General features: G+C 35.5%; 2 protein-coding genes across 4 annotated transcripts in view; one reads left to right on the top strand and one right to left on the bottom strand.

The window, feature by feature from the left end:
* Positions 1 to 15,363, bottom strand: part of LOC128219706 (collagen alpha-1(IV) chain-like) — a 54,261-nt gene extending 38,898 nt beyond the window's left edge. For both annotated transcript variants that reach the window (XM_052927632.1, XM_052927633.1), the window contains exons 1-9: positions 14,687 to 15,363; positions 12,811 to 12,867; positions 11,989 to 12,123; positions 11,267 to 11,311; positions 10,308 to 10,370; positions 9,035 to 9,115; positions 8,665 to 8,742; positions 6,844 to 6,987; positions 3,497 to 3,664 (exon numbers count right to left, since the gene is read on the bottom strand). In XM_052927632.1, coding sequence (XP_052783592.1) covers positions 3,497 to 3,664; positions 6,844 to 6,987; positions 8,665 to 8,742; positions 9,035 to 9,115; positions 10,308 to 10,370; positions 11,267 to 11,311; positions 11,989 to 12,123; positions 12,811 to 12,867; positions 14,687 to 14,767 — 852 coding nt within the window. In that variant the 5' untranslated portion in view covers positions 14,768 to 15,363. The remainder of the gene's footprint in view (positions 1 to 3,496; positions 3,665 to 6,843; positions 6,988 to 8,664; positions 8,743 to 9,034; positions 9,116 to 10,307; positions 10,371 to 11,266; positions 11,312 to 11,988; positions 12,124 to 12,810; positions 12,868 to 14,686) is intronic.
* Positions 15,364 to 15,598: 235 nt separating this feature from the next.
* LOC128219704 (collagen alpha-2(IV) chain-like) overlaps positions 15,599 to 24,219 on the top strand; it is a 43,468-nt gene continuing 34,847 nt past the window's right edge. Inside the window, exons 1-4 of one of the 2 annotated variants that reach the window (XM_052927631.1) lie at positions 15,599 to 15,889; positions 16,396 to 16,447; positions 20,298 to 20,381; positions 20,789 to 20,923. In XM_052927631.1, coding sequence (XP_052783591.1) covers positions 15,879 to 15,889; positions 16,396 to 16,447; positions 20,298 to 20,381; positions 20,789 to 20,923 — 282 coding nt within the window. In that variant the 5' untranslated portion in view covers positions 15,599 to 15,878. The remainder of the gene's footprint in view (positions 15,890 to 16,395; positions 16,448 to 20,297; positions 20,382 to 20,788; positions 20,924 to 24,219) is intronic. The other variant, XM_052927630.1, reaches the window with a different exon arrangement.

Genomic DNA, 24,219 nt, shown 5'->3' with positions numbered 1-24,219 from the left:
TTGCACATTCTTCCATTATATACAAATATTGAAAACCTAAGCCTATGAACACGGGGCGTGGCCAATTTTGACCCCAGGGCTAAAGTTTGAACAATCTTAATAGTGGTCCGATAAACGCTGCTTCATACCAAATATCTAAGGCCTTCGCCTTTTGGTTTCGGAGAAGAAGATTTTTTAAGTTTTCATCATATACATATATAAGGAAACCCATGACCGCCCGGGTGGGGCCATTTTTTGACCCAAGGGCCAAAGAATGAACAATATTGGTACAAGTCAACTAGATGATATATCGTGCCAAATATCTAAGCTCTTGTCACTACTTGATTTTACGTGAGTATCTATATATGTATATTTGTTATTAATTGTTGTATGTGGCCCATATTGAAAATTGGTATGTGTACTAAATATGTTATCAAGTTTAAATTAAGACGTTACTTGTCTTTGTGAGTTCGGAGAAGATTTTTTAAGTTTTCACTATAACACATATAGAGAAAACCCATCAGCCCCGGGGTGTGGCCAATTTTGACCCCAGGGCCATAATTTGAACAAACTTTGTAGAGGTCCACTAGACGATGTATCATGCCAAATATCTAAGCTCTAAGCCACGTAAGTTCAGAGGAGATGATTTTTGAAGTTTTCACTATAAACATATAGAGAAAACCCATGACCCCCCAAGGGGGCGGGGCCATTTTTGACCCCAAGGCCATAATTTGAACAATCTTTGTAGAGGTCCACTAGACGATGAATCATGCCAAATATCTAAGCTCTTGTCCAAATAAGTTAAGAGGAGAAGATTTTTGAAGTTTTAACTATAAACATATAGAGAATACCCTAACCCCCCGGAGCGGGGCCAATTTTGACCCCAAGGCCATAATTTGAACAATCTTTGTAGAGCTCCACTAGACGATGAATCATGCCAAATATCTAAGCTCTAAGCAACGTAAGTTCAGAGGAGATTTTTGATTTTTTTTACTATAAACATATAGAGAAAACCCATGACCCCCCAGGAGCCGGTCCAATTTTGGCCCCAGGGCCATAATTTGAACAATCTTTGTAGAGGTCCACTAGACGATGAATCATGCCAAATATCTAAGCTCTAAGCAACGTAAGTTCAGAGGAGATTTTTGATTGTTTTTACTATAAACATATAGAGAAAACCCATGACCCCCCAGGAGCGGGGCCAATTTTGGCCCCAGGGCCATAATTTGAACAATCTTTGTAGAGGTCCACTAGACGATGAATCATGCCAAATATCTAAGCTCTAGTCCAAGTAAGTTAAGAGGAGAAGATTTTTGAAGTTTTAACTATAAACATATAGAGAATACCCATGACCCCCCGGGGCGGGGCCAATTTTGAACCCAGGGCCATAATTTGAACAAACTTTGTAGAGGTCCACTAGACGATGAACCATGCCAAATATCTAAGCTCTAGTCCAAGTAAGTTCAGAGGAGAAAATTTTTGAAGTTTTCACTATAAACATATAGAGAATACCCTAACCCTCCGGGGCGGGGCCAATTTTGACCCCAAGGCCATAATTTGAACAATCTTTGTAGAGGTCCACTAGACGATGAATCATGCCAAATATCTAAGCTCTAAGCAACGTAAGTTCAGAGGAGATTTTTGATTTTTTTTACTATAAACATATAGAGAAAACCCATGACCCCCCAAGGGGCGGGGCCAATTTTGGCCCCAGGGCCATAATTTGAACAATCTTTGTAGAGGTCGACTAGACGATATATAATGCCAAATATCTAAGCTCCAGTACAAGTAAGTTAAGAGGAGAAGATTTTTGAAGTTTTAACTATAAACATATCAAGTATACCCATTACCCCCCGGGGCGGGGCCAATTTTGACCCCAAGGCCATAATTTGAACAATCTTTGTAGAGGTTCACTAGACGATGAATCATGCCAAATATCTAAGCTCTAGTCCAAGTAAGTTCAAGGGAGAAGATTTTTGAAGTTTTCACTATAAACATATAGAGAAAACCCATGACCCCCCAGGGGCGGGGCCAATTTTGACCCCAAGGCCATAATTTGAACAATCTTTGTAAAGGTCCACTAGACGATGAATCATGCCAAATATCTAAGCTCTAATCCAAGTAAGTTCAGAGGAGAAGATTTTTGAAGTTTTAACTATAAACATATAGAGAATACCCATGACCCCCCGGGGCGGGGCCAATTTTGACCCCAGGGCCATAATTTGAACAAACTTTGTAGAGGTCCACTAGACGATGAATCATGCCAAATATCTAAGCTCTAGGCCAAGTAAGTTCAGAGGAGAAGATTTTTTAAGTTTTCACTATAAACATATAGAGAAAACCCATGACCCCCCGGGGCGGGGCCAATTTTGACCCAAGGGCCATAATTTGAACAATCTTGGTAGAGGACCATTTGGTGATCCTACCTACCATATATCAACGGCCTAAGCCTTGTGGTTTGGGAGAAGAAGATTTTTAAAGTTTTTTCTTTTGGTTGCCATGGCAACCAGAGTTCTGCATGGAATTGAATTCTTTGAACAACTTTGATAAAAGACCACCCAAGAAACATCCCTATGAAGTTTTATTAATATTGGCCAAGCGGTTAAGGAGGAGATGTCTTTTAAGTAAATTGTTGACGAACGACGCACGACAGACGCCAGACAAAAGGCGATCACAAAAGCTCACCTTGTCACAAAGTGACAGTTGAGCTAATAAAAGCAATGATTGGTCCGAAAGCATAAAATGCCATGATGCTGCGACTATGGTCCTACATTACTAGGTCAAGCATTTCCAATAATCACATTGTTGCTAAATTGGTTTGTGTTTTGTTTTTCGCTTAAATTAATCTTCAAAATTGTTTCAGTTTGACAGGAATTTTGAAACAAGTAACATTCTAAATGCTTTAAATTGATAACATTCTAAATGATTCCAATCAATAACATTCTAAATGCTTTCAATTGACTACATTCTAAATGATTCCAATTGACTACATTCTAAATGCTTCCAATTGACTACATTCTAAATGCTTTCAATTGACTACATTCTAAATGCTTCCAATTGACTACATTCTACATGCTTCCAATTGACTACATTTTAAATGCTTTTAATTGCCTACATTCTAAATGCTTCCAATTGACTACATTCTAAATGCTTCCAATTGACTACATTATAAATGCTTCCAATTGACTACATTCTAAATGCTTTCAATTGATTACTTTTAAATGCTTTCAATTGCCTAACAATAAAAAGCAGGGATAAATACTCGAACTTTTTTAACAGTACACATTCGTTAGCAAAAACAGTGGATAGTAAGGCTTTTTATTTATATTTTGGAACAAATAAATAATAAAAAAAATTGAAAAATGGTTTTATTGGTAAAAAGATAAGTTTCAATATTTTAACTGTAGCATATACATTAAGCATTTCACATTTTCTACCTTTGAAATAATACAGATGAATTCAATGAAATTAGGCCGTTGTGGAGCTTTTAAAAATAGGAAAGGTCAAGGTCACTTACATCAAGCCCAGGAACGCCAGGCAAGCCCCGGGCCCCATCCTCGCCTGCCTCTCCTTTCATTCCCTCCATGCCTGGCGGGCCTTTAAATATCTCCTGGTCATCTGGGTTCTTCTCAAAGTAGCTGGGCGGGCCCACTGGTCCCTGTTCTCCAATATCGCCTGTGCTTCCCTGGAAAGATGGACATGATTGATATTAAAATCTGTGATAAATGCTTAATCTTATGAAACAGGGCTTCTCAAAACGGACAATTTTCCGGTCTGGACCTATTTCGACCACACATGATTAAAGTAACAGAAAAAGATTAAAAAATTGGTGCAAAGTTTGTTTAATTTTTATTATTTGGATCCAAAACGGCCAAATAAATCAGTAAAATATGTAAAAATAGTAATAAACAAACCTGGTTCGTCATTCATACATCCCAAAAATACCCCTATACTATGGAATAAGACTTTTATAGAATGTTCAATAATGTTCAATCCTTCTTTGGAAACATAGGTTAAGTGTTTTTGAGTTTCAATTCATTTACTTTTGTCTATGAACATTTTAATATTAGCTGGTCAAGCTGACCCATAAACACCATTAATCAAAGTTACCGGTATTAGTAATTAGGTGTTATTTTTAACCATTTTGGGAAAGCGGCCAGGGCCTTTATGATTTGAAAAATAACAAGAATTATCTATAATATGATCAGGGCTATTCCAGTAAAACATATGTCCCACCCCAGGAAGGCACTTTCAAAATGGACCATCCCCCTTCAGAAGTTTATTTGATGAGAAAAGAACCCCCTTTAGAATATTTTCTGAGCAAATTCATACCCCCTTGAGAAGTTTATTTTTTTATACGTCTATATGCAAAGATTATTTGCAATTACTCTTTTGTAACTCTGATCAGGTGAGCTATATAGGACCTTATAGCTCACCCTAGTTTCTAAGCCAATCATCACCCAGAGATTTTCAAATCTTTGCTCGAATAGGTTTCATATAAGATCACATCTGCACCCAATAAGTTAATTATTATAACTAGGTCAACAGACATGGGGCGCGCCAAATGAACTTCGAGCAGCCAATGGGCACGCTGTATACGGCCTTGTTCGATGATTGGCTTAGAAACTAGGGTGAACTATAAGTCGGTTACAGCTCATGTAATGGAAAATAACAAAACTTATTACTGGGCTTCGCTTGTAATAAATTTTGTTATTTTCCATTAATAAATTTGGTTATTTTCCATTATATGGACTATAACCTACACACCACGGTTCTCTTGTTTCTTCATATGTTGCTATAAGTGCATATTAAGCCACATGAGGCTGAAACTTTCACCCATGTAATTATATACAACCTAAAAATAACTTGTGGTCGAAATGTTAAGGGGACGAAACATTCGGATTTATAACATTTACGCAATACGTACAAATTATGATTTCTAATAAAATTCTAGACAACTGTTGTCAATTTCAGGGGTCGACACTAACCATTTTTCCAAGGGATCCCGAAGGGACACCAACATTTGAAATCAGGGGTCCCTTCCTGAAATTAGGAGTCCCTTCCACTTTTTACATTTTTTCATTGTTGAGCCTGTTTTAATATTAAATTCAACATCCTTTTACTTTTCAATTTGTAATGCAAGTATAAACCACCATAATTATTATACATGTTTTCAGCAGCATGTAATGACAGGTTAGTAGCACTGAATGGCAGTGAGGTATATTTTGGTCTCTAAGTTGGTAGGTTGGGTTCAAAAGCGGGAGAATGTCTAAGTCCCTTTTGTTTTCAGTCAAAAACAGAGATGGATACAATGTAAACAAAAACTTGATGTTTTTACTATTTTTAGATTTTTGGAAAATACGCATAAAATACATCATGGTTCAGGGTCTTGTCAAATGTCGGTGCTTTTCATTAAGAAACTGTAGGAATATTACATCTGGCTTGTGAAAACTCCAATCAATATTTAGTAGAGCTGTTGATAAATCAATCAGACTGCCCAACAGTCGTATTGCATACTGGAAGAGCAGACGACCAAAAATTGTGTATACATGTTAATTTTCGCGCCAAAAAGTCATAAAATTTTATAAATTTATTGAATTAATGAATAAAACATGCAAATTTTATTTCTGTTATTTTTTTATCAAGGCATAAAATATATGTCTTTAAAATTAACAAAGAATATTGATAAGTTGAATGCCAATTAACAAAGAATGCTGAATGTAGGGTGCAGTTCTTTTGTGTCGTAAATGTTACTGTAAATACTCAAAGGTCGCATCATATTATATAAAAGGTATCATCAGAGTTGGCATCTTTTTGGGCGGTTCTGACACATAAGCAAAACAATTCCACATAAGTATTTTACCGATAATAAATCTCTGTCAGCTCTGACCTTGTTTAAAATGTAAACAACAAAACCGAAGCGTTAACCTGCATGCGCCTGTGAAATGACCTGTTTATTTATAGATTCATGACGTAACTATAGTCAAATAGTCAGCTATACTTTCGCTTTGATGAGTCCGATAATGATAATTAATAATATTGTTTTGACATGTGCTGTCAAGAAATTTAGGGAGCCCGAATTTAGGTAATAAATTAATTAAATGCTACTTATTTATTGATATTTAACGTTTATCAGTCAGAAATTTAAGTGTCCCGACGGAATACCGGACTTCGAAGTTCAGGTGTCCCTCCTGAAAAACTGGTGTCCTCGGGATCCCGGGACCCCGTTAGTGTCGAACACTGCAATTTGGTATACTTACCACGAAACGTATCCACACATGCGGCGCAACTATTGGTTTTTAGCCAATTTTGTAGGTTGGTCTTCGACCACGACTTTACAAATTCTGGCGCCTCCGCCATCTTGTTGTCAAGGGACGCAACTTCTTCTGATTTCCGGTACCGCGGAACCGACTCGTAATATCGCGAAAATTTGTATCCAAACCAATTCTGTACACGACGTTCGGTAAAATATGTTATATGGATAAAAAAAAACGGTATTTCACCATCGGGCAGTGAATATAAATGAGCAGATACGGTCAGAAGCAAAAAAGAAAATGACGCCCCCCTATAGAAGCGAAATTGGACTTATCACCACCCCCTACAGTAGCAAATTAAGAAAAAGACCTACCCCCTACAGAATTTCTTTATTTTGCCGTCCTGGGGTGGGACATATGTTTAACTGGAATAGCCCTCATTCAAATTATCCATAATATGACTAATTTGATAAAAGATAATTATGTGCCTGACAGTAAAACAGGTTAACAACAGATGCAGCAAAAACAATTTGCTCATGTAAAAGCAATTAAAGTCATTCTTTAACATTTCGTTAAAAGTAAAACCCCAAACTTCCTCCAGTAGCCTTACCCTCTCTCCCTTAGGCAGTTCAGGCATGGCATCACCATCGGGACCAGGGCGACCATCCTCTCCTCCCATTCCTTTCATACCAGGCTGGCCCTTCGCTCCGTCAATACCTCGCGGTCCCGGTCTGCCATCAAATCCAGCCAAGCCCTGAGTAAAGTAATAATCAGAAAGTATGCTGAATACAAGTACTGTAGTAAGAGTTGAAATGCAAGCGTTGTAACATTTTTCAAGAAAGTAAGATTTTAAAACTGGAAGTATGAACTTCCTGAAATGTGGAAGTTCAAGTCTCCCGAATTCAACATCTTTTCTAACAATTGTTCAACAAGTATGTTAAATATCAAATAATTTGCACTAGCCAAATGCATATACTTATAATATGATAATTCATTTTATTGAAATACTGACTGAAGTTGTGACCATAAAAGTAATATTGATAGAAGGTTTTGATATTTTGAACTTCCAAGCTTTCAACTGTGGAAGTTTTCTTCAAAATTATGGAAGTTTTTGTACTTCCAAGGAATCAATTTTGGAAGTTTTAACCCATTTCTAGGGAGTAATATACTTCCAAACTTCCTTTAACATGAGCCCTGGCCCCAATATCACGAAAATACTCAAGTCAAATCTCAATCTCAGTCTCAACTCTTTTTATCAAATTACAGCATCATAGTATTCAAAATTGTAAATGTTGTACCCTTTTTAAAATCGCATTCTCTCATTCATTATGTTGATAAAACATTTGGTCAATATTTTATAGAAAAAAAAAATTAAAGCAAAATTTGTACTTGAGTCCAATTTATTATTTTTAAGTTTGACTCAAGTACATTTTGTGCTGTTGAAATAAGAAAATAATAATATTGAGCAATCATGTTAATCAACATAATGAAGGTGAAAATGTGCTTTTGAAAATAGAAAAACATTAGTATTTTTTAATACTGTCATACTGTAATGTGGAAAAATGAGTCGAGACTGAGATTGAGATTTGACTTAGTATTTTTGTGATATTGGGGCCTGGAATCAATTATGATTCAAGAATACAGTCAAACCTGGTTGGCTTGAACTTGCTTGGTTTCATTTTCTCTTTAGCATGAACTTAATGTTAAGGACCTTTTGTATTTAAACTTAAGATAAGCATTCTTGCTTGGCTCGAACTCCTCAAGGATCGAGGTATTTTTGTCGGTCCCTGTGAGTTTGGGACAACAGGGCTGGACTGTACTTAGTTTGAAAAATGTAATGTACCGGGGGTAAATGTTTTACTCAGCAGAACTTTATGATACACATGTTTGATTGTATACTTTTGAAAACAAGTTGAAATCAAAATAGACAAAGTAGATAGATTATAAATAAGATGTTAACTTTCAAGACCAACTCCTGCCCGCAATATCACAAAAATACTTAAGTCAAATCTCAATCTCAGTCTTAACTTGATTTACCACATAAAATAAAAAAATAAAATAAAATATGTGTTTACACCTTTTAAAGCCATTTTCTATCATTGAATATGATAAATAAAACCTTTGACCTAGATTTCAAGGGAAAAATATCCTACAGCCAAAAATATAAATGAGTATAAAGCATTCATTGTCTTTTAACAATTACTCAAGTATAATTTTTGCTCTAGAATTAGTTTTCTTTGAAATATTGACCAAATATTTTTACCAACACATTTTATGAGAAATACGTATTTAAAAAGTATAAAAAATACAAGATATTGAATCAGACCATGCTTTTATGTGGTAAAACAGTTGAGACTGAGATTTACGGTAACTTGAGATTTTTTGTGATACTGGGGCCTCATCACACAGTGACATGCATAACAACACCTACTGGTCTGCCGGGCAATGCGGTTTCTCCGACGTCACCCGGGGCTCCAACAGTCACAAACCCATATTCTCCAGGCTCTCCCTGCAATGTAATATACAGTCAGCTCTGGTCATTAAAACTTGTGTTACTTTCACTTTAATATTGGCTTTCGACATTATTTCTTCTCATGACAGTAAAATTGATACCAAGACCAAAAGCAGAGATGGGAAAGGCTATAGTAGATCTAAAGAATGATAATTGCATACAATATTATTTAAAATCATTTCAACTGATTCCTTAAAGTCATTACTATTCAAACAACTAAATATTGTATGTTAATAAATTATTAAAAATGATCTCAGAAAACAAAGAAAATAAAAACATTCCACTCTACCTTGGGTCCCGGGCGGCCATCGAGGCCAGGTGATCCTGGTTGACCACTCAGTCCATTCAAACCAGGAAATCCGGGAGCTCCCTGGCAGAAAAAAAAATGTTTTATCCAACTTCACCCAACCTTAGGGTTCACTTCACCCAACCTCAGGGTACACTTCACCCAGCCTCAGGGTACACTTCACCCATCCTCACGGTACACTTCACCCAGCCTCAGGGTACACTTCACCCAACCTCAGGGTGCACTTCACCCAACCTCATGGTACACTTCACCCAGCCTCAGGGTACACTTCACCCAACCTCAGGGTACACTTCACCCAACCTCACGGTACACTTCACCCAACCTCAGGGTACACTTCACCCAACCTCACGGTACACTTCACCCAGCCTCAGGGTACACTTCACCCAACCTCAGGGTACACTTCACCCAACCTCACGGTACACTTCACCCAGCCTCAGGGTACATTTCACCCAACCTCAGGGTACACTTCACCCAACCTCAGGGTACACTTCACCCAGCCTCAGGGTACATTTCACCCAACCTCAGGGTACACTTCACCCAACCTCAGGGTACATTTCACCCAACCTCAGGGTACACTTCACCCAACCTCACGGTACACTTCACCCAGCCTCAGGGTACACTTCACCCAATTTCAGGGTACATTCCACCCAACCTCAGGGTACACTTAGCCCAACCACAGGGTACATTTCACCCAACCTCAGGGTAAATTTCACCCAACCTAAGGATACACTTCACCCAACCTCAGCATAAATTTCACCCAACCTCAGGGTACAGATAACCCACCCTCAGGGTACATTTCACCCAACCTCAGGGTACAATTCACTTAACCTTAGGGTACAATTCACCCAATCTCAGGGTACATTTCACCAAACCTGAGGGTACACTTCACCCAACCTCAGGGTACACTTCACCCAATCTCAGGATACATTTCACCAAACCTGAGGGTACACTTCACCAAACCGAGATATACTTCAACCAAAAACACTGATAAATGTATAATCTTTTCTTTTTTTTGTTGGAAAGTTTGCTCTCAAATAAAAACAGCATATTTGGAATGTAATATACCATGTTACCTAATGTCTTGAATGTAATATTTTTGACATGAAAAAGGATACAAAATTACTAGTTATGGTATATCAATAAACACACTTAATGGTTTTGTGTTCTGTAAACTATTCTCGTCTTCAAGCAATATTTAAAATAATATAATAAACTGAAATTGATAAGGTAGACTGTTTGATATTACTGTACCCACCTTAGTTCCATTACATCCGTCATAGCCAGGAGGACCAACTGGGCCTTCAATGCCGTCAAAACCCTGAAACATAAGCAACAAGCAAGTGCAACAAGTTGTATAATATTTCATTAGTCATTCTAAAATGCTGTCCAGGCTTCTTTTTTTAATGATGTTTAGCCTGGACGGCATTTTAGAATGACTAAGTATTTCATCTGTTGTTTTTTCTGGGTTCTTTGGTGTTTCTGTGCAAGGAGGCAATGTAGTCTGATTAGCCCAGTGGTAAATGGACTCGCTTCTCAGCCAGGTGTCCTGGGTGTGGTTCTTGGCCTTGGAGTATGGGAGTATAATTGGTGGTCAACAAGGCAACCAATAGGGAGGTTTCCCGGTTTCGCCATTACACAGAACCACTCTCACATGCAACATTCACCAATGAGAGTCACTTAGCACAAGTTAATATAACTTCCTTTACAATTGATTTAAAAACAAATTAAAAAGGAGTCCATGTAACAACACTGCAAAGTGAACACCAATACTTGGAAAAGTAGGGTAAAAGATAAAGAAGTGTACCAACTCCTAACATATTTTAGCTGAACAAATATGAAAGTTGACTTTCAGGAATTTAAAGATAAAAATATTTTAATAGTTTACTAATGTTAGATTGTTCATTTCTGGTCTTAGTTTAACGTGACGTTATGCCTTTTCTTTGTAATTAGGAAAAAACATTTAGAAGAGTATTCAGTGGAGGTTTTCCATTCAGAATGTCACACCTATTGAATAACGACTATCCAAACCTTCCATTAGGCCAGTTACACAAGCCCAGCAATGTTTGGGAAACAAAAAAGCATTACTTATTTAAATAACAATGATTCATCAAAGTATCAAGTCAATAACCATTTTGCTACGGAGCATAACATACCAACCTATAGATCTTTCCTCCATTTTCCACAAGCAAAAACTAAAGACAAATATGAACTTACCGGTGTTCCTGGCACGCCAGTAAAACCATTCGCTCCAGTGTCTCCCTGAAATATATAGCAAGTAAATATGTTTACAGGCTTATATAATATGCCTTAAAGGGACTACACACCAGATAATACAACTGCAATAAAAAAACTTACATAAAATTTATATGTTTGTGTACAACGCATTGAATCTTAATTACTGATGTATCACATTGCTGACGACACGTTTGTTTTTTTAAGTTTGTGCGCATTTCTGTTAAAAAATCTACTGGGTTTGTCTACTACCTTAATCTCAGTTAATTTTAAAAAAATGTCACTATATGAATCTGTACTAATCACGTGACTTTCACATGCTAAATATACATACTATAACCTTGGAAACCATTATGTGCTAAATTCAAATGGGTAAACAAAGTTAAGACAGAGTATGTTCAGCCTTATACTAGCTCGTATTGACAATTCTAGTCTTGTTTTGAAAAAGTTTTAATTCAAAACCTATAAACCAATAGGTCTCCAAAGCTCAAATAAAAAATCAATTATAATTAGTATTATGCCATCAGATCTTTCTATTTAAACTATTCATATTTGTCTTGTAATATCAGTTTTTTTAAGAGTCAGTTGTTTCTTCAATCGGAAAAATCTTAAAAATTAAACTACAGAAAAAAAAATATCTGTAGCTACAGCATAATTAATAACTCAGTAAAACTGCTATGTAATCTATGACCCCTAATCCATACCCTCAAACCCTTGGGCCCCTCAGCCCCTTCCGCTCCAGTGGTTCCGGGCTGGCCCCTTCTTCCCATGGATCCCTCAGGGCCCGGAAATCCAGGAAATCCCTGTGACCCCTGTAGACCTGTCAGGCCTGGAGCGCCCTGAAGATCAGAATAATTAAGAAATTTATCAGAAAATTATTAATCTACAGTGATTTTTTTTCGAATTATTTTCACCGCCTGTTCCCTCCGAATTGGGAATTTTTTTTGACTTTCGGAAAAATACAAAATCTTAAATAGCAAATATGATAGCAAATAGATATGTTTTTACTTTTTAATGCATACAATATGCTGTAAAAGGGCTAGATTGAATTTATTTTTTAATAAATCCATTGCTTTTTTATTCAGATACAGGATTTGTATTCAATTAATTGGGAAAATATCATGAATTTTTGGGAATAATGAACACTTTTTCGCTACGGAAACAGCCTTTAGAAGGCAGTAAATTGCACCTAAAAAAATTCACTGATCTATTAGCAGTTTCTCTAAATATGTTTTCCTTCACAGAAAGTAAAACTAGTCTTAATCAAAATATTGCAAATTATGTCAAAGATATAACCATGTACATAATCCTGAAAAATAATTTGTATTTATATCTGAAACAAAATTGCAAAATAAAGAAAACCAAATTTATTATCTATATCCAATTTTTAGTTGTTACAATCATAATTAATGTTTATATAATATCTTATATATCAGCATTTGCTTATATTTCATTTCACAACCTTCAACAAAGTAACATGTATGTTTAAGCTTAGTAATAAAAACAATTGTGGCCTTGTTACTTACAGGATACCCTTTCTGGCCCTTGCAGATGCATACTGCAGAAGTACAGCCCTTACATGCCTGAAAAATAAACAATGTTGAAATTGTGAAAAATACTATTTTTTTAAATTTCAAAATGAAACCAATGGCCATTATAATTGCTAGGTTTTCATCCATTTTTTTAATGGGGGTGGGGGGACATTTTTTTTCATAGATGACTGTTTCACCATTGAATATATTCATGCTCTTTCTTATTGCAAATGGGACCATAAACATATGTTTGCAGAGGAACCACAAACACAAGCATATAAACAATTCCCCTTTTTATATGTGAATGTTATTCGTCTACACCATAGGTATAATTAAACGCAGGCTGTAAAGTACTGGACCAATACAGACATTTTTAAAAATATATTTGTGTCAATAAAATTTAAGGGGCAGCAGAAAAAAAGAAGGGGTGGGCGGGGGATGCAATTTAATTTTTGTCCCTGAAACAAAAATGCTGCAATTGCTTACAAGCATGCAATAAATTAGGGGGCAATATAATAAATAAAATCATGATGGTTCACAACAGGGAAGAGTGTCATAACCCCTAAGTATATTTATCCAGATTCTTATCTGATTGTTACCATAGTAACTATTCCTGCAAATTAGACTGAAAGAAAAAGTATGTGTTCACAGCTTGATTCTTGGTGACATTCATCCTTGGCTAGATCCCCTGTTGTTTAGATAAGAGCATTTGGTGTTTGACTATGTGTCTGTAATTAAATGATTAATATACTAATTAGTACAGGCAGCAGTAACTTTGACAGGACCCACCCTATTGCCACGCCCCCCCCCCCCAAAAAAAAAAAAATCCCAATGTATTCTTTTTTGTGGAATTTTTGGTTGATCTATAGATTTGAATGAGTGATAATTATGTAACAATTATTTTTGGTCTTGAATTTTAAATTATGATTATTTTAAGTTATTTTTTTTATTTATTCATTCATTTTTATTTTATTATATTTATTTATTTATTTATTATTTTTTATTTTTTTTCCGGGAAAAGGGGGGGTGGGGGCGTCAATAGGACGGGTCCTGTCAACGTTATAACTGCCTGTGCTAATTAAATTACTTATCTTTTTCATCCGGAAACTTATATCCGAAATTCGGCTAATAATATAATAATATCTGGAGTAAATCGAGACAACATGTTACTTTAAACCCGACAAAACACAAACGCATACAAAACTTTGAGTATATATAGCAACACAAATAAGCATATAAACATTAACCACTTATAAAATGCCAAACAGCCCAGAAGACTAAATATGTTTTCGAGTTGTCTCCCTTAACTAATATCTACTGTACAGTCTACAGGGTGTGTGAAACATATTTCTCTTTGTTCTCTATATAAAATATAAGATGTGTCTTACGACTGACACTCAATATTGAGTATGATTATATCATATCGTTTGTTTTTTAAATATTGGTATTTACATAAAATGTCCAAAAAAGGGTGCCAATCCAGTTCCAATCAGTTATTAAAAAGAAATGCATTTCATGCGCATGGTTTTTGTATCCCCTCAAGGTTCATGAAGAAGGCACAAATAGTAATAAAAAGAAGATGACATGCACTTATAAAATAGCTATGATGAAAAAACAACGCAATTTCAACATTAACTAAAATTTAGCACGAAATAACAGAAATCAGTAATAAATAAATATAGGGTCAAATGGCATGTATAAAATTAGAATAATTAATATGAGTTTCTATTCACGAAAATGTATCTCCGTTGTTTAAAAGAATAGAATATAATACAAAAATATAAGCGACAATATATAAGCAGAGAGAATATATGGTTGTGCTATCAGAGAGGCATCGAAGACTTCCCCCCTAGGAGTACCCCTTACTCACCGCTCCGTAAGAAACGTCGGCTATCCATGAGAAAATAACCAGTAGCGGGAGCGACAAATGGACGATACCCGCCGTCTTCATGGCTCCAGAATATATTTTAACACTTTTCCAAGTCCTTTAACAAATCCCGGCGACAGAGCGCCGTCCCTGAAGTTTTAAAACTTAATTTCAACACTAGGGTAGTTTACCAAAGTTCCACCATCTTAGAGAAGTTCCAAGTCCAACAAGAGGATAGACGTTTAGTATTCCTGCGCCTTCCTCTAAGTACTACTTTTCTTGATCATTTTCTAGAAAACAACATGTCCTTACAATAGACGCAAAAGAAAGAAATAATGTCAACTAATGAACATCATACGTACTGATATTTCCCTGAGTAATATTTCAAACAACGGTGGTCAGTAGTTTGGTTAATCTTGTCAGCTTTTTCCAAAGAACTATTTCATTGCGCAACACAGATTCCTGGAGATAACAAGCACACCTCGTACTGCGCGCCCTGACCTGTCAATCATATGCAAATTTCCCGTGCGCTGGTCACTGCATGCGTGTTATAACACTTACTACTTCTAACTTATGAAGAGCACTGTCATTGTTATAACCACTTAATGTTTTTGCATTCCAGTAATTTTCATACATTCCTGTATTACTCTTGAATGAATTTAGTTATTTTTTCGTTTTGTTTAATGAATGTGCGCGCACTGTGTTAGTCAAAATATCATTCAAAGGATAATTCTAGTGTAAAATATAATATAAGTAATCTCTTTCAAAGGAATTCCTTTCATAAGTGGACACTTAATGTTCGCGTTGGACGGACATTTCATTCAAAGTTCGCATATTTGTTTTTGATAATCATGCACTTTGTCTGATAAGCTCCGCCCACTGGAAACATGATACTAGTCTGCTGAACGCCATTTCTTCGGAAGCAGGTTACTTCTTTGGACTGTGAACCATTTTGGAACGTTAGACAAATGAATGAGTGAATTAAATTAAATCGGGATAAGTGTGAAGTAAAGGACGGTAGGGGGCTGAGGATTTTCAGCTCGGGCGACGGATCTTGGGTGTTTTGTATTTGAAAAGTGTCGCCCGGAACACTCGAGTAGAGTTTTCTCGTTCTTCCAGCCGTCCTCATAGACGGCCGAGCTCCATTTTTAGGAGCTGACGTTAACTCGTTCATTTTAGACGATTTAAAGAAACAATGGAGTTGAGGTAACTATACTTTAGTTAAGCGACAATTATGCTGTAAATGATAAGCTTAGTTCGTTAAATCTATTTTATTTTATAGTTTAAAATAATATTTTTTTTCCATGTAATTCTGGAGTACCCCGTTTGGTACCCCTCTAAACGTTGACTGGAAACAGAGGTTCTTTGATCTGGGTTTCATTATCGGTGGGAACGCGATTAGTGTCGTTTAAGAGCTTTTACATTTCCACCTGATGTCTTTAGATTATTTATTAGTTACGATTATTTATTTGAAGAATATATATTGTATTTTTGGTGCTGTTATGCAGTTATAAAGAATTCCTTTACTCTTCTGTTTAAAAGCGCATCTCTATGAAAAAAATGTTTGATTTTTTTATGCAAATTACACGTGCTTCGTGTATTTTGCTAAATAATTCTCTATTTATATTATCAAAAGTATTGATATATGATAATACACATTGTGTTGTGTATGGTTTACGAAATAAATAATAGTTGTTTTTTCTTATTTACAGAATAATTTGCCTGGCCGTGGCCATTAGTTCCATATCAAGTTTAGTTCAAGGGGTAAGTGGTATGCATGTCGGAACTGCATGGATATGTTGTCTTGAATTCAGGCCAGGTTCTATATTGTTTCCTAAGGTGAACACCCATTCGTCTGCTCAAGTTCGAAAAAAATAATCTTGGGGCTGCCGAATTCAGGCGGTAATCTTGAAATGATAAGATACGCCTAGCATTTTCCAAGGATTTTGGAATGAGAAAAGGCAGTGTATGTGTGGTCTCACTTGGCAGAGTGTATACAACACAAACGCTTTTCATGAAGTTAATTAATTGATGGTCTTAATACAAACACTCTGTCGTTTTTTTAGTCATACTTAAGTATTGGTCGTTGTTAGCCGAAGTCTCGCATGATCATGTACGTAAGTAAGTGGTCCGTAATTATGTAGTATAAATAACATGTGTATGTCAGGATGTTGGTACCACACCTGTTATTCATAGAACCGGCCTTTGTCTATCCAACACTTGCCCTGAGTTTATGTAACTCTTATCCGATGCTGCTGATAAGAATCCAAGATCGTCTTGATAATCGAATTGCTCTAAAGTCTTGATTCCCGGTACCGGTATTGTGTAAGTAGTTTGGGTATAACGTAACCTTTCATAGCCATTTTTACGAAGCTCTGAAATTTCATAAGTGACAGATGGCGGCAAAATTTAACTTTAAAAAAATATTAGTTGAGTTCTCGTTAAAGTTTAATGCAGGCATAACTGTTTGCAGTTGACAAATGTAATGAAGTGTTAGTTAACACTTGACTTGAGTTGTGAAAACATTACATGAAACTGGACTTTCGTGAAATCATTAACCTGTTCACTTTCCTTTTTTTGTTTACTTTATGATTTAAATAAGTGGTATGAACTTCTCTGAATTTGAACTTAAGTATGCACAACTTCATTACAGTTGTCCAAACCCTTTTAAGTAAGTGATTTATGCCACTCATTGATTCATGTCCATCTTCTCAGATTTTTACAGTTCAAGAGAGAAAAGTGCAAACACATGTTCACAATTATTCACATGTTGAGCTTTTGGTTTCCTCATTAACCGCCTACATTTTCATCTGTACTCTTCATTTCCTCTGCTTTAGGGTTTTCTCCTGGGTTTTTTTCTGAATGAATCATTTTTCACCTTTCTGGAGAGAAAATTTACTCCCATTTTGCCCTAGCATTATGATCTTTTCTCAAGTGGAAATGATCCAGCACTGATTGGGGCTTGATTATGGAGGCTTTGTCAGTTTTATTGCTGGGCATCTTCTAAGAAATGTAAACTACCTGGCTTCTGAAACATGATAGACTTGAAATCCATTCAGGGGTTGTGAATTGGTTATTGAAACAGGTTATAACTTCAACTGAGATTATGGATGAATATTTTCTGGTGTAGAACAAGACATCACTTTGTGTGTACAATGATCTAGAAGGTTTTTAGACCAAAATTCATACAGTCCTCATACATTCATAAACTGATTTACAGCCACTTTCTGAAAGCAATGACTTTACACCTGGATTTTTATTGTCAGCCTTTAAGCCTTGATGATGGTAGGGAGAGGTGCCATTAATGCCATAATTTTTTAGGTTGAATGACCTGCCATCATTTTCTGCATCTGGCTATGTTTCACAGACTTCTAATTTACTTAAGCCTGATTTGAGGTTTTATCAGTTACTGCCTTGTTAAAAAGAAGTTGTTTTCCATCTCTTCTGCATTTTACACCTTACATTAGGTATTAAACTGCCTGAGACAATTTAAAAAAAGCAAAATTATTCATTCTTGTTGGTCTCTTTTTGGAGTACATTCAGAAGTGTTTACATCTTCATGACTTCATACTTTATCCTAACACAACATGAAAGTGCAGCATTTGCAAAAATATAAATATTCAGGGATGTTTTTCTCATTGAGGAAACCTCAGACGTAAACAACAAATCTCTGAAAATTTGAATCCCATTCTAACTCAAACCACATGACAAAACTTCCAACGCTGTGATAATCATTACTATAATATTATTTTAATTGAGAATAGAGTCATTAGACTCTAGGGAAAATACTTTAACCGAGTTTATGAGCAGAAAATCTCAATGTATTCTATGAGATAATAATCGGTCCTGTTTTACTGCAGTAACTTTCAAGATATAGTGCCTCATAATCCTGCTGTTCAAAGCCATTGCCAAAGAGATTCTAAACAATTTTACCTGAGTTAAGCACCTGAGAGCAATTCTAGAAAAGATCTATTATTTACTTAAGAACTATAGAAACCTCTGACTGAGATTCTAGATTTCCTGACTGACATGTTAATAAGATTAGGTCAAAGTCTAGATATATTCCTTCATCAGCATGCAATTACACCCTGAGGTCTGGAAAGTATTTATCCACTAAACATTTTCAGCAAGTTTGAGTCTGGTCTCTGTCAGCTAAGAAGGCATATGGGAATAAAGAAGGCTGAAGTACCCGATTGCACCTTCATGTATATATGAAATGTATCCTCTAAAGTCCACAGACATTTCCGGCTTTTGATATTCCTAGAAGGCTGAGTTAACGGCACCTCATGTATATGTGGCAATCCTTAAAACATTATGTGTGGGTAGTGGCCTAACCACTTCACGAAATGTCCTGATTCAATTTGTATATAGTGAGTGTTATTTTGTGTACTTTTTTTCTGACTTGTTTTGGGACCCTATTCCCAATACCAAAACTTTTCCCCAAAAATAAAAAATAAAACCCCAATTTGTTTTTGAAAAATAAAACATATACATAAATCACACACTTGTTTTTTTGTGTAACCTCATAACAGTCAAACATAACAGTCTTTGACTGTCTTAGTATATGATTACTATTGATAATTTCAAGAAAATACTGAAATACACATTTTTACAAGACCCCACTTTCAAAACAGTCGAAAAAGAGCTGCTGAGGGGATGAAGGTGACATTGCCTCTGCAAACAAACTTCCCAACTTACCAACCTACGGAAACCGATCTAATAAAAAGATGTCTGGCTCACACGGCTGCTTTCAAAAATTTGTTTAGAATGGCCTGTGGTTGTGTGTTTGGCTTGAAAGACATCTAAGAAATGCACAGGTCACTAGGTACTGCTGAGAAGGCAATTTTTTTTCTGCGGTGGTAGACAAAGATGCTTACAAAGTTGACGCAGTTTTATTAGTGAGTAACAGACTTTGTGGTTAAGGAGGTATTCACCTTTTTTCAAGGCCTGATATCGTATGTCAGTTATGTTTGCAGACTCAGAGGTTTGATTTGTCCGCTTCAATTAAATTTGTCACCTTCCCCCCACCCCCTCCAAAACAAATAATGATTTGGCAATGTCAGAGAGACACCTATTAAGTGTTTTATTCTTTTATTACATTTGTAAATTACTGTTGCATATAATTAGTGGAACGCCTATGCAAAAACAATAAGAGGTATGTGGTGTCTTTCAACATGAGTCTTACAAATTGTCAACAATTGTATTATCAAGAGTTTGTGACTTTACAGATGCAGTCTTATGAAGAGTTTGTGACTTAACATATGATGATGTTCTATTATCACCAACTGGTTCTGACTTTATAGATGTAGTATTATCAAGATTTTACAGAAGATGTAGTTTTATGAAGAATGTGTGACTTAGCATACATACTGGATGTGATTTCATAGATGTAGTATTTACACGATTTTGTGACTTGATGGTGTTATATCAAAAGTGTGTGACAATGTAGTTCTGTCAAGAGTTTGTGACTTTACAGGTTTTTTTTGGGGGGGTGGGGGGATTTCTTAAAAGAAAGACAATAGTGAACTGATTGATTTATGTATTACAATACAAACTACAACTTTTTTAAGTAATTAGTCATTATGGCATTGTCAAGTTTCTTTGATTGTTTCAGCAATTCCGAAATCGTACCGATCCAGAATGTGGCGGTTGTACGACCGGTAATGGATGCAGATGTGTTGGAGAAAAAGGATCTCGGGTATGTCACAAAACCAGGAATTTCAGCTTGCTATTAAATGCACATTATTGTTATCAACAGTGCTAATCCTAAAGAATAGAAAAAGTTTTATGGTTTGTCATAGTCTTAGTGTGTTCACAACAGGAACACCTTATTGATGGTGAATTTCAAACAATTTATTTACATGACAGTAATTTTTTAAATGTAATGTACTATTCATTACCTACTATGCTACTATTTGCGCTTTCTTGAATCTGACCGTCCCATTTCCTTATGTCATGAGGATACAGAACAGATCAAGGAATTTATTTATGCGTAAATTGGATCAAAACATCTCCTGATACAGTATACGATTGACACTGTGTTAAAACTGTGCAGTGCATACTTGCATCCATATTATCTATTAATGTGTTGTTTATCTATTTCAGGGTTTTCCGGGTTCCCCTGGGCCACAGGGACCCCAGGGAAACACAGGCTTCGAAGGGCCAGAGGGACTGGTTGGAGCCAAGGGGTTGAAGGGTGAACCAGGCGTGCCAGGAATCACTGGACCCAAGGGAGACCGGGTATGTGAACTTCTTTATTAAACATACATATATACTGTACCCGACGCCACAATATATGTCCTTATTTTTATGGTATCCTTGTTTGTGTATGTGTGTTAGCTAATTGTGCTCAAAACCACAGAACTTATACACTTACAGTGTTCGAAATAAGCCCACAAGCCTGGTACCATAAAATAGTTTCTGGGCATGCTCAAATTCTTGATTTTAAATAGCAGGGTTTGTTTATAAAAAAATATTTGTCACCAGCACTTGTGTAAGAATTTCGACTCAGCAGTCTAATTTCAATAACTGCATTATATATAATTGCGAAGCTTTTGTGCATTAAAATTTCATGTTCTAGAATGAACATCGTTATAGAAATACTATTTAAGATATCCCATAACCTTTGACAAGTAATGCCATATTAAAAAGAGTAGACTGACAATATAGTTTCAAAACAACGTTTTTTTAATTTGGGAACGACATCCAGGACCAGTGCTAGCATATTATTGCAAATTTAAAGAGAACAATATGGGAACATCAGCAAAAGATTTGGAGGAATTGCCTGAAGATTAATTATGAATAAAAGTCAGCTATACATTAATTTTATGTCTTCAGGAAATGCCTTAAAGTTAATGTGAAAAAATGACAGATGATATTTATTTAGTTTAACTGCAAAACTACTGACGTCATGAAATCCTTTTTCTGGATAATTTCTGATAAAATCTGGCTCATTTCAAAACAGACTCTTGAGAAATTTGATAAGAATTCCTGAAAAAAGTCTGGAGAATTTTAACTTTGCGTTAAGTTATTTCGTTGTTTTTAAAGCTTTTCTTAATGTTGAAAAAATGAAAATGTTTAGTACATTTTCATTATTAAATATGATTACCAATGTAATAAATGCAGGAATGAATCTGATTTAACTTAGATATATATTATTTCAGTTTTGTTTATGAATTTACCAACATTCTTTTGTGGCGAAATTAAAGAATATTTGGAAAGCTGCATGTTAATTATTTTGAATAAAAACCCATGATAGTTTCTAAATAATACATAAGTTTCTTAATGAAAACAGTATAATATTAAGCACCTAAAGAAAGTGTGCATGCAAAAAAAATTAAATAAAGTAACGTGGTTTATGATGAAATAACCCTTGAAAAAGCAATTTTAAACATGGCTTACTTTAAAAAAATTGTCACAGGCTTTGAGGTAGTCTCTTTCTCAGTAACATTGATGTCGTCATCGTAAAAAGGCTTGAAGTTATTTAAGACAAATTTCGTATTAGGAAAAAGTTCCTTTTTTCCGCTATAATATTTCATACATTAAAAATTCAAGGGTTAAAATTTTCTCACGTGAATTGTTTTGTGGGGTGGCGTACAATTAGTTTTCATATATTGGTACTTGTGAAGACCATGCAGGAAACAAAAAACATAATTTATTATTTCCTCCCCATCTACATTTTTTTTTCTCGTCTACATTTTTTGTTGTCTGCTACTTATTTTTTATTGATGTGACAAAGAGGTGTGGGAGTAAAGACCGTAAGTGTCTCAACAGCCTTACTCGTAAAATAAGAAAGACTTGACTGTGTTAATGTTGCTGTTATTTTGTTCGTGGTTTATTGATGCTTATAATGTTAACAAATGATTTGTTTGTTCTTAGTATTTAAGTAATCTTGATGCATACAATATCGAGTATTTTATTAGGAAGCAGCGATAGAGGAATGTAACTACACAAAAAATATAGAATAAGTTATGGCCATCTGGCGTTAGGACCTCGATTTGTAGGTTGAAAAAATAAAGAACATTTTTTCATAATTTAAATGCACCGACATAAAGTTATAAACTTGATTGCATCTCTTGGGAAGAAAAAAAATAGTAACGAAAAAAAATTGAGATAGCTATGGGGGTGGGTAGTCCATTAATAGTCCTTGTATGTGCCATCTTTGTATACACAAATTTTTAGCACAGCACCAGGTGGGGTGGGGTGGGAGAGGGGGAATTAGTTGAGTGTCACCTCGACACCTGATGTTGTTTAATTTATAAATTGTGCAAGAAAACGTTGTACTTTCAAGTTGAAGTTTTAAAAAAATTCAAGTAATAACAATGCATTTAATGAATAAAATAAAGTCTTTGAGACTGCAAAACTTCCTTTTCAAAATGTATTGCAATTTTTCAATGATAAATTGCTTAGAACCGTTGAAGACTGGTATCAAGCAGTGAGGATCAGGTGTATTATGTAGGGAGGTATACTCTTAAGAAATGTGGAAAAATTCCAGAATATTCTATGGAATCCAGATTTTGAGTCTGGGTTTGACCCAGTAAACCTTAATGCAATGATAAACAGCTGATAAGCCCAGAAACAACCTGTCAGTCTGTAGGAACCTGGAGTGAATGGACATGTGCGTTAACTTCTTCAAACTATGTGTATGAACAGTGTACATGAATCTTTAGAATACACATAGAGGGTTTTGCTTAATCAAATAATCAAAATTAATGCTTGTCTTTCAGAGCTTTATATTGTTGTTTGCAGAGTAGATTGAAAAAAAATGCTGGAAAATGAATGTATTTTTTTCATAAAAATCTACTTGACAAGCTTCTTAATAATAATTGTTGTTCAATTTTCCTTAACTATACCCATCACATTGACATTTGCCAGGTGTTGCCAAATGTCTGTATACTGATTATATTATGCATATCTTGCACAAACTTAAACCTTAATTCCTAGATAAAATGGATGGTCAACAGGTAATTCAATTCCTCCCCCCCCCCCCCATTTTTTTTTTTTAAATGGACATAAATAATTTCTCTCAATGAAATAAACTACTGACACAATGTTAGTTTAGTGGTCAATCTGGTCAAAAGGGTTCGTTCGTCAATGCTGCAAGGAGACATGGGGGGAAACGCTAAATGGAAAACCGTCTAAATTCCAACCATTGTAAAACTTTGGTGTCCAGACTTTTTTTCTGGTAAATCTATTAGTTTGCCATCGTGCCTATGCAAAAAAACTTTTAACATCATCAAAATAAATGTGGCGGATAATATAGGGTCAGCAAAAAAACTATCCTATTTCCTGTTTCAACATGTGCTGTACAGATGCACAGTTTACTAAGCAAAATGCAATCGTAAAGTAAATAATCAGCGAAAATCTAATGGCATTTATGTTGTCTGCATCTGCTAAAAGAATGTAAGGTAGTGAGTAAAGAAACCATTAAATGTTTTTCGCACCAACCATTTGTGTTTGTTGTATGAATAATTCTATACTAGGCAAAAAATTGCAAATAAGCTTTTCTTGTTACATATTCTTCTTGTTATTTCATT

The sequence above is a fragment of the Mya arenaria genome, chromosome 15 (assembly GCF_026914265.1).
Source record: "Mya arenaria isolate MELC-2E11 chromosome 15, ASM2691426v1".
Lineage (NCBI taxonomy): Eukaryota > Metazoa > Mollusca > Bivalvia > Myida > Myidae > Mya > Mya arenaria.
Note: the sequence above shows the minus strand (reverse complement) of the source record. Positions and strands in the feature narration are given on the sequence as shown.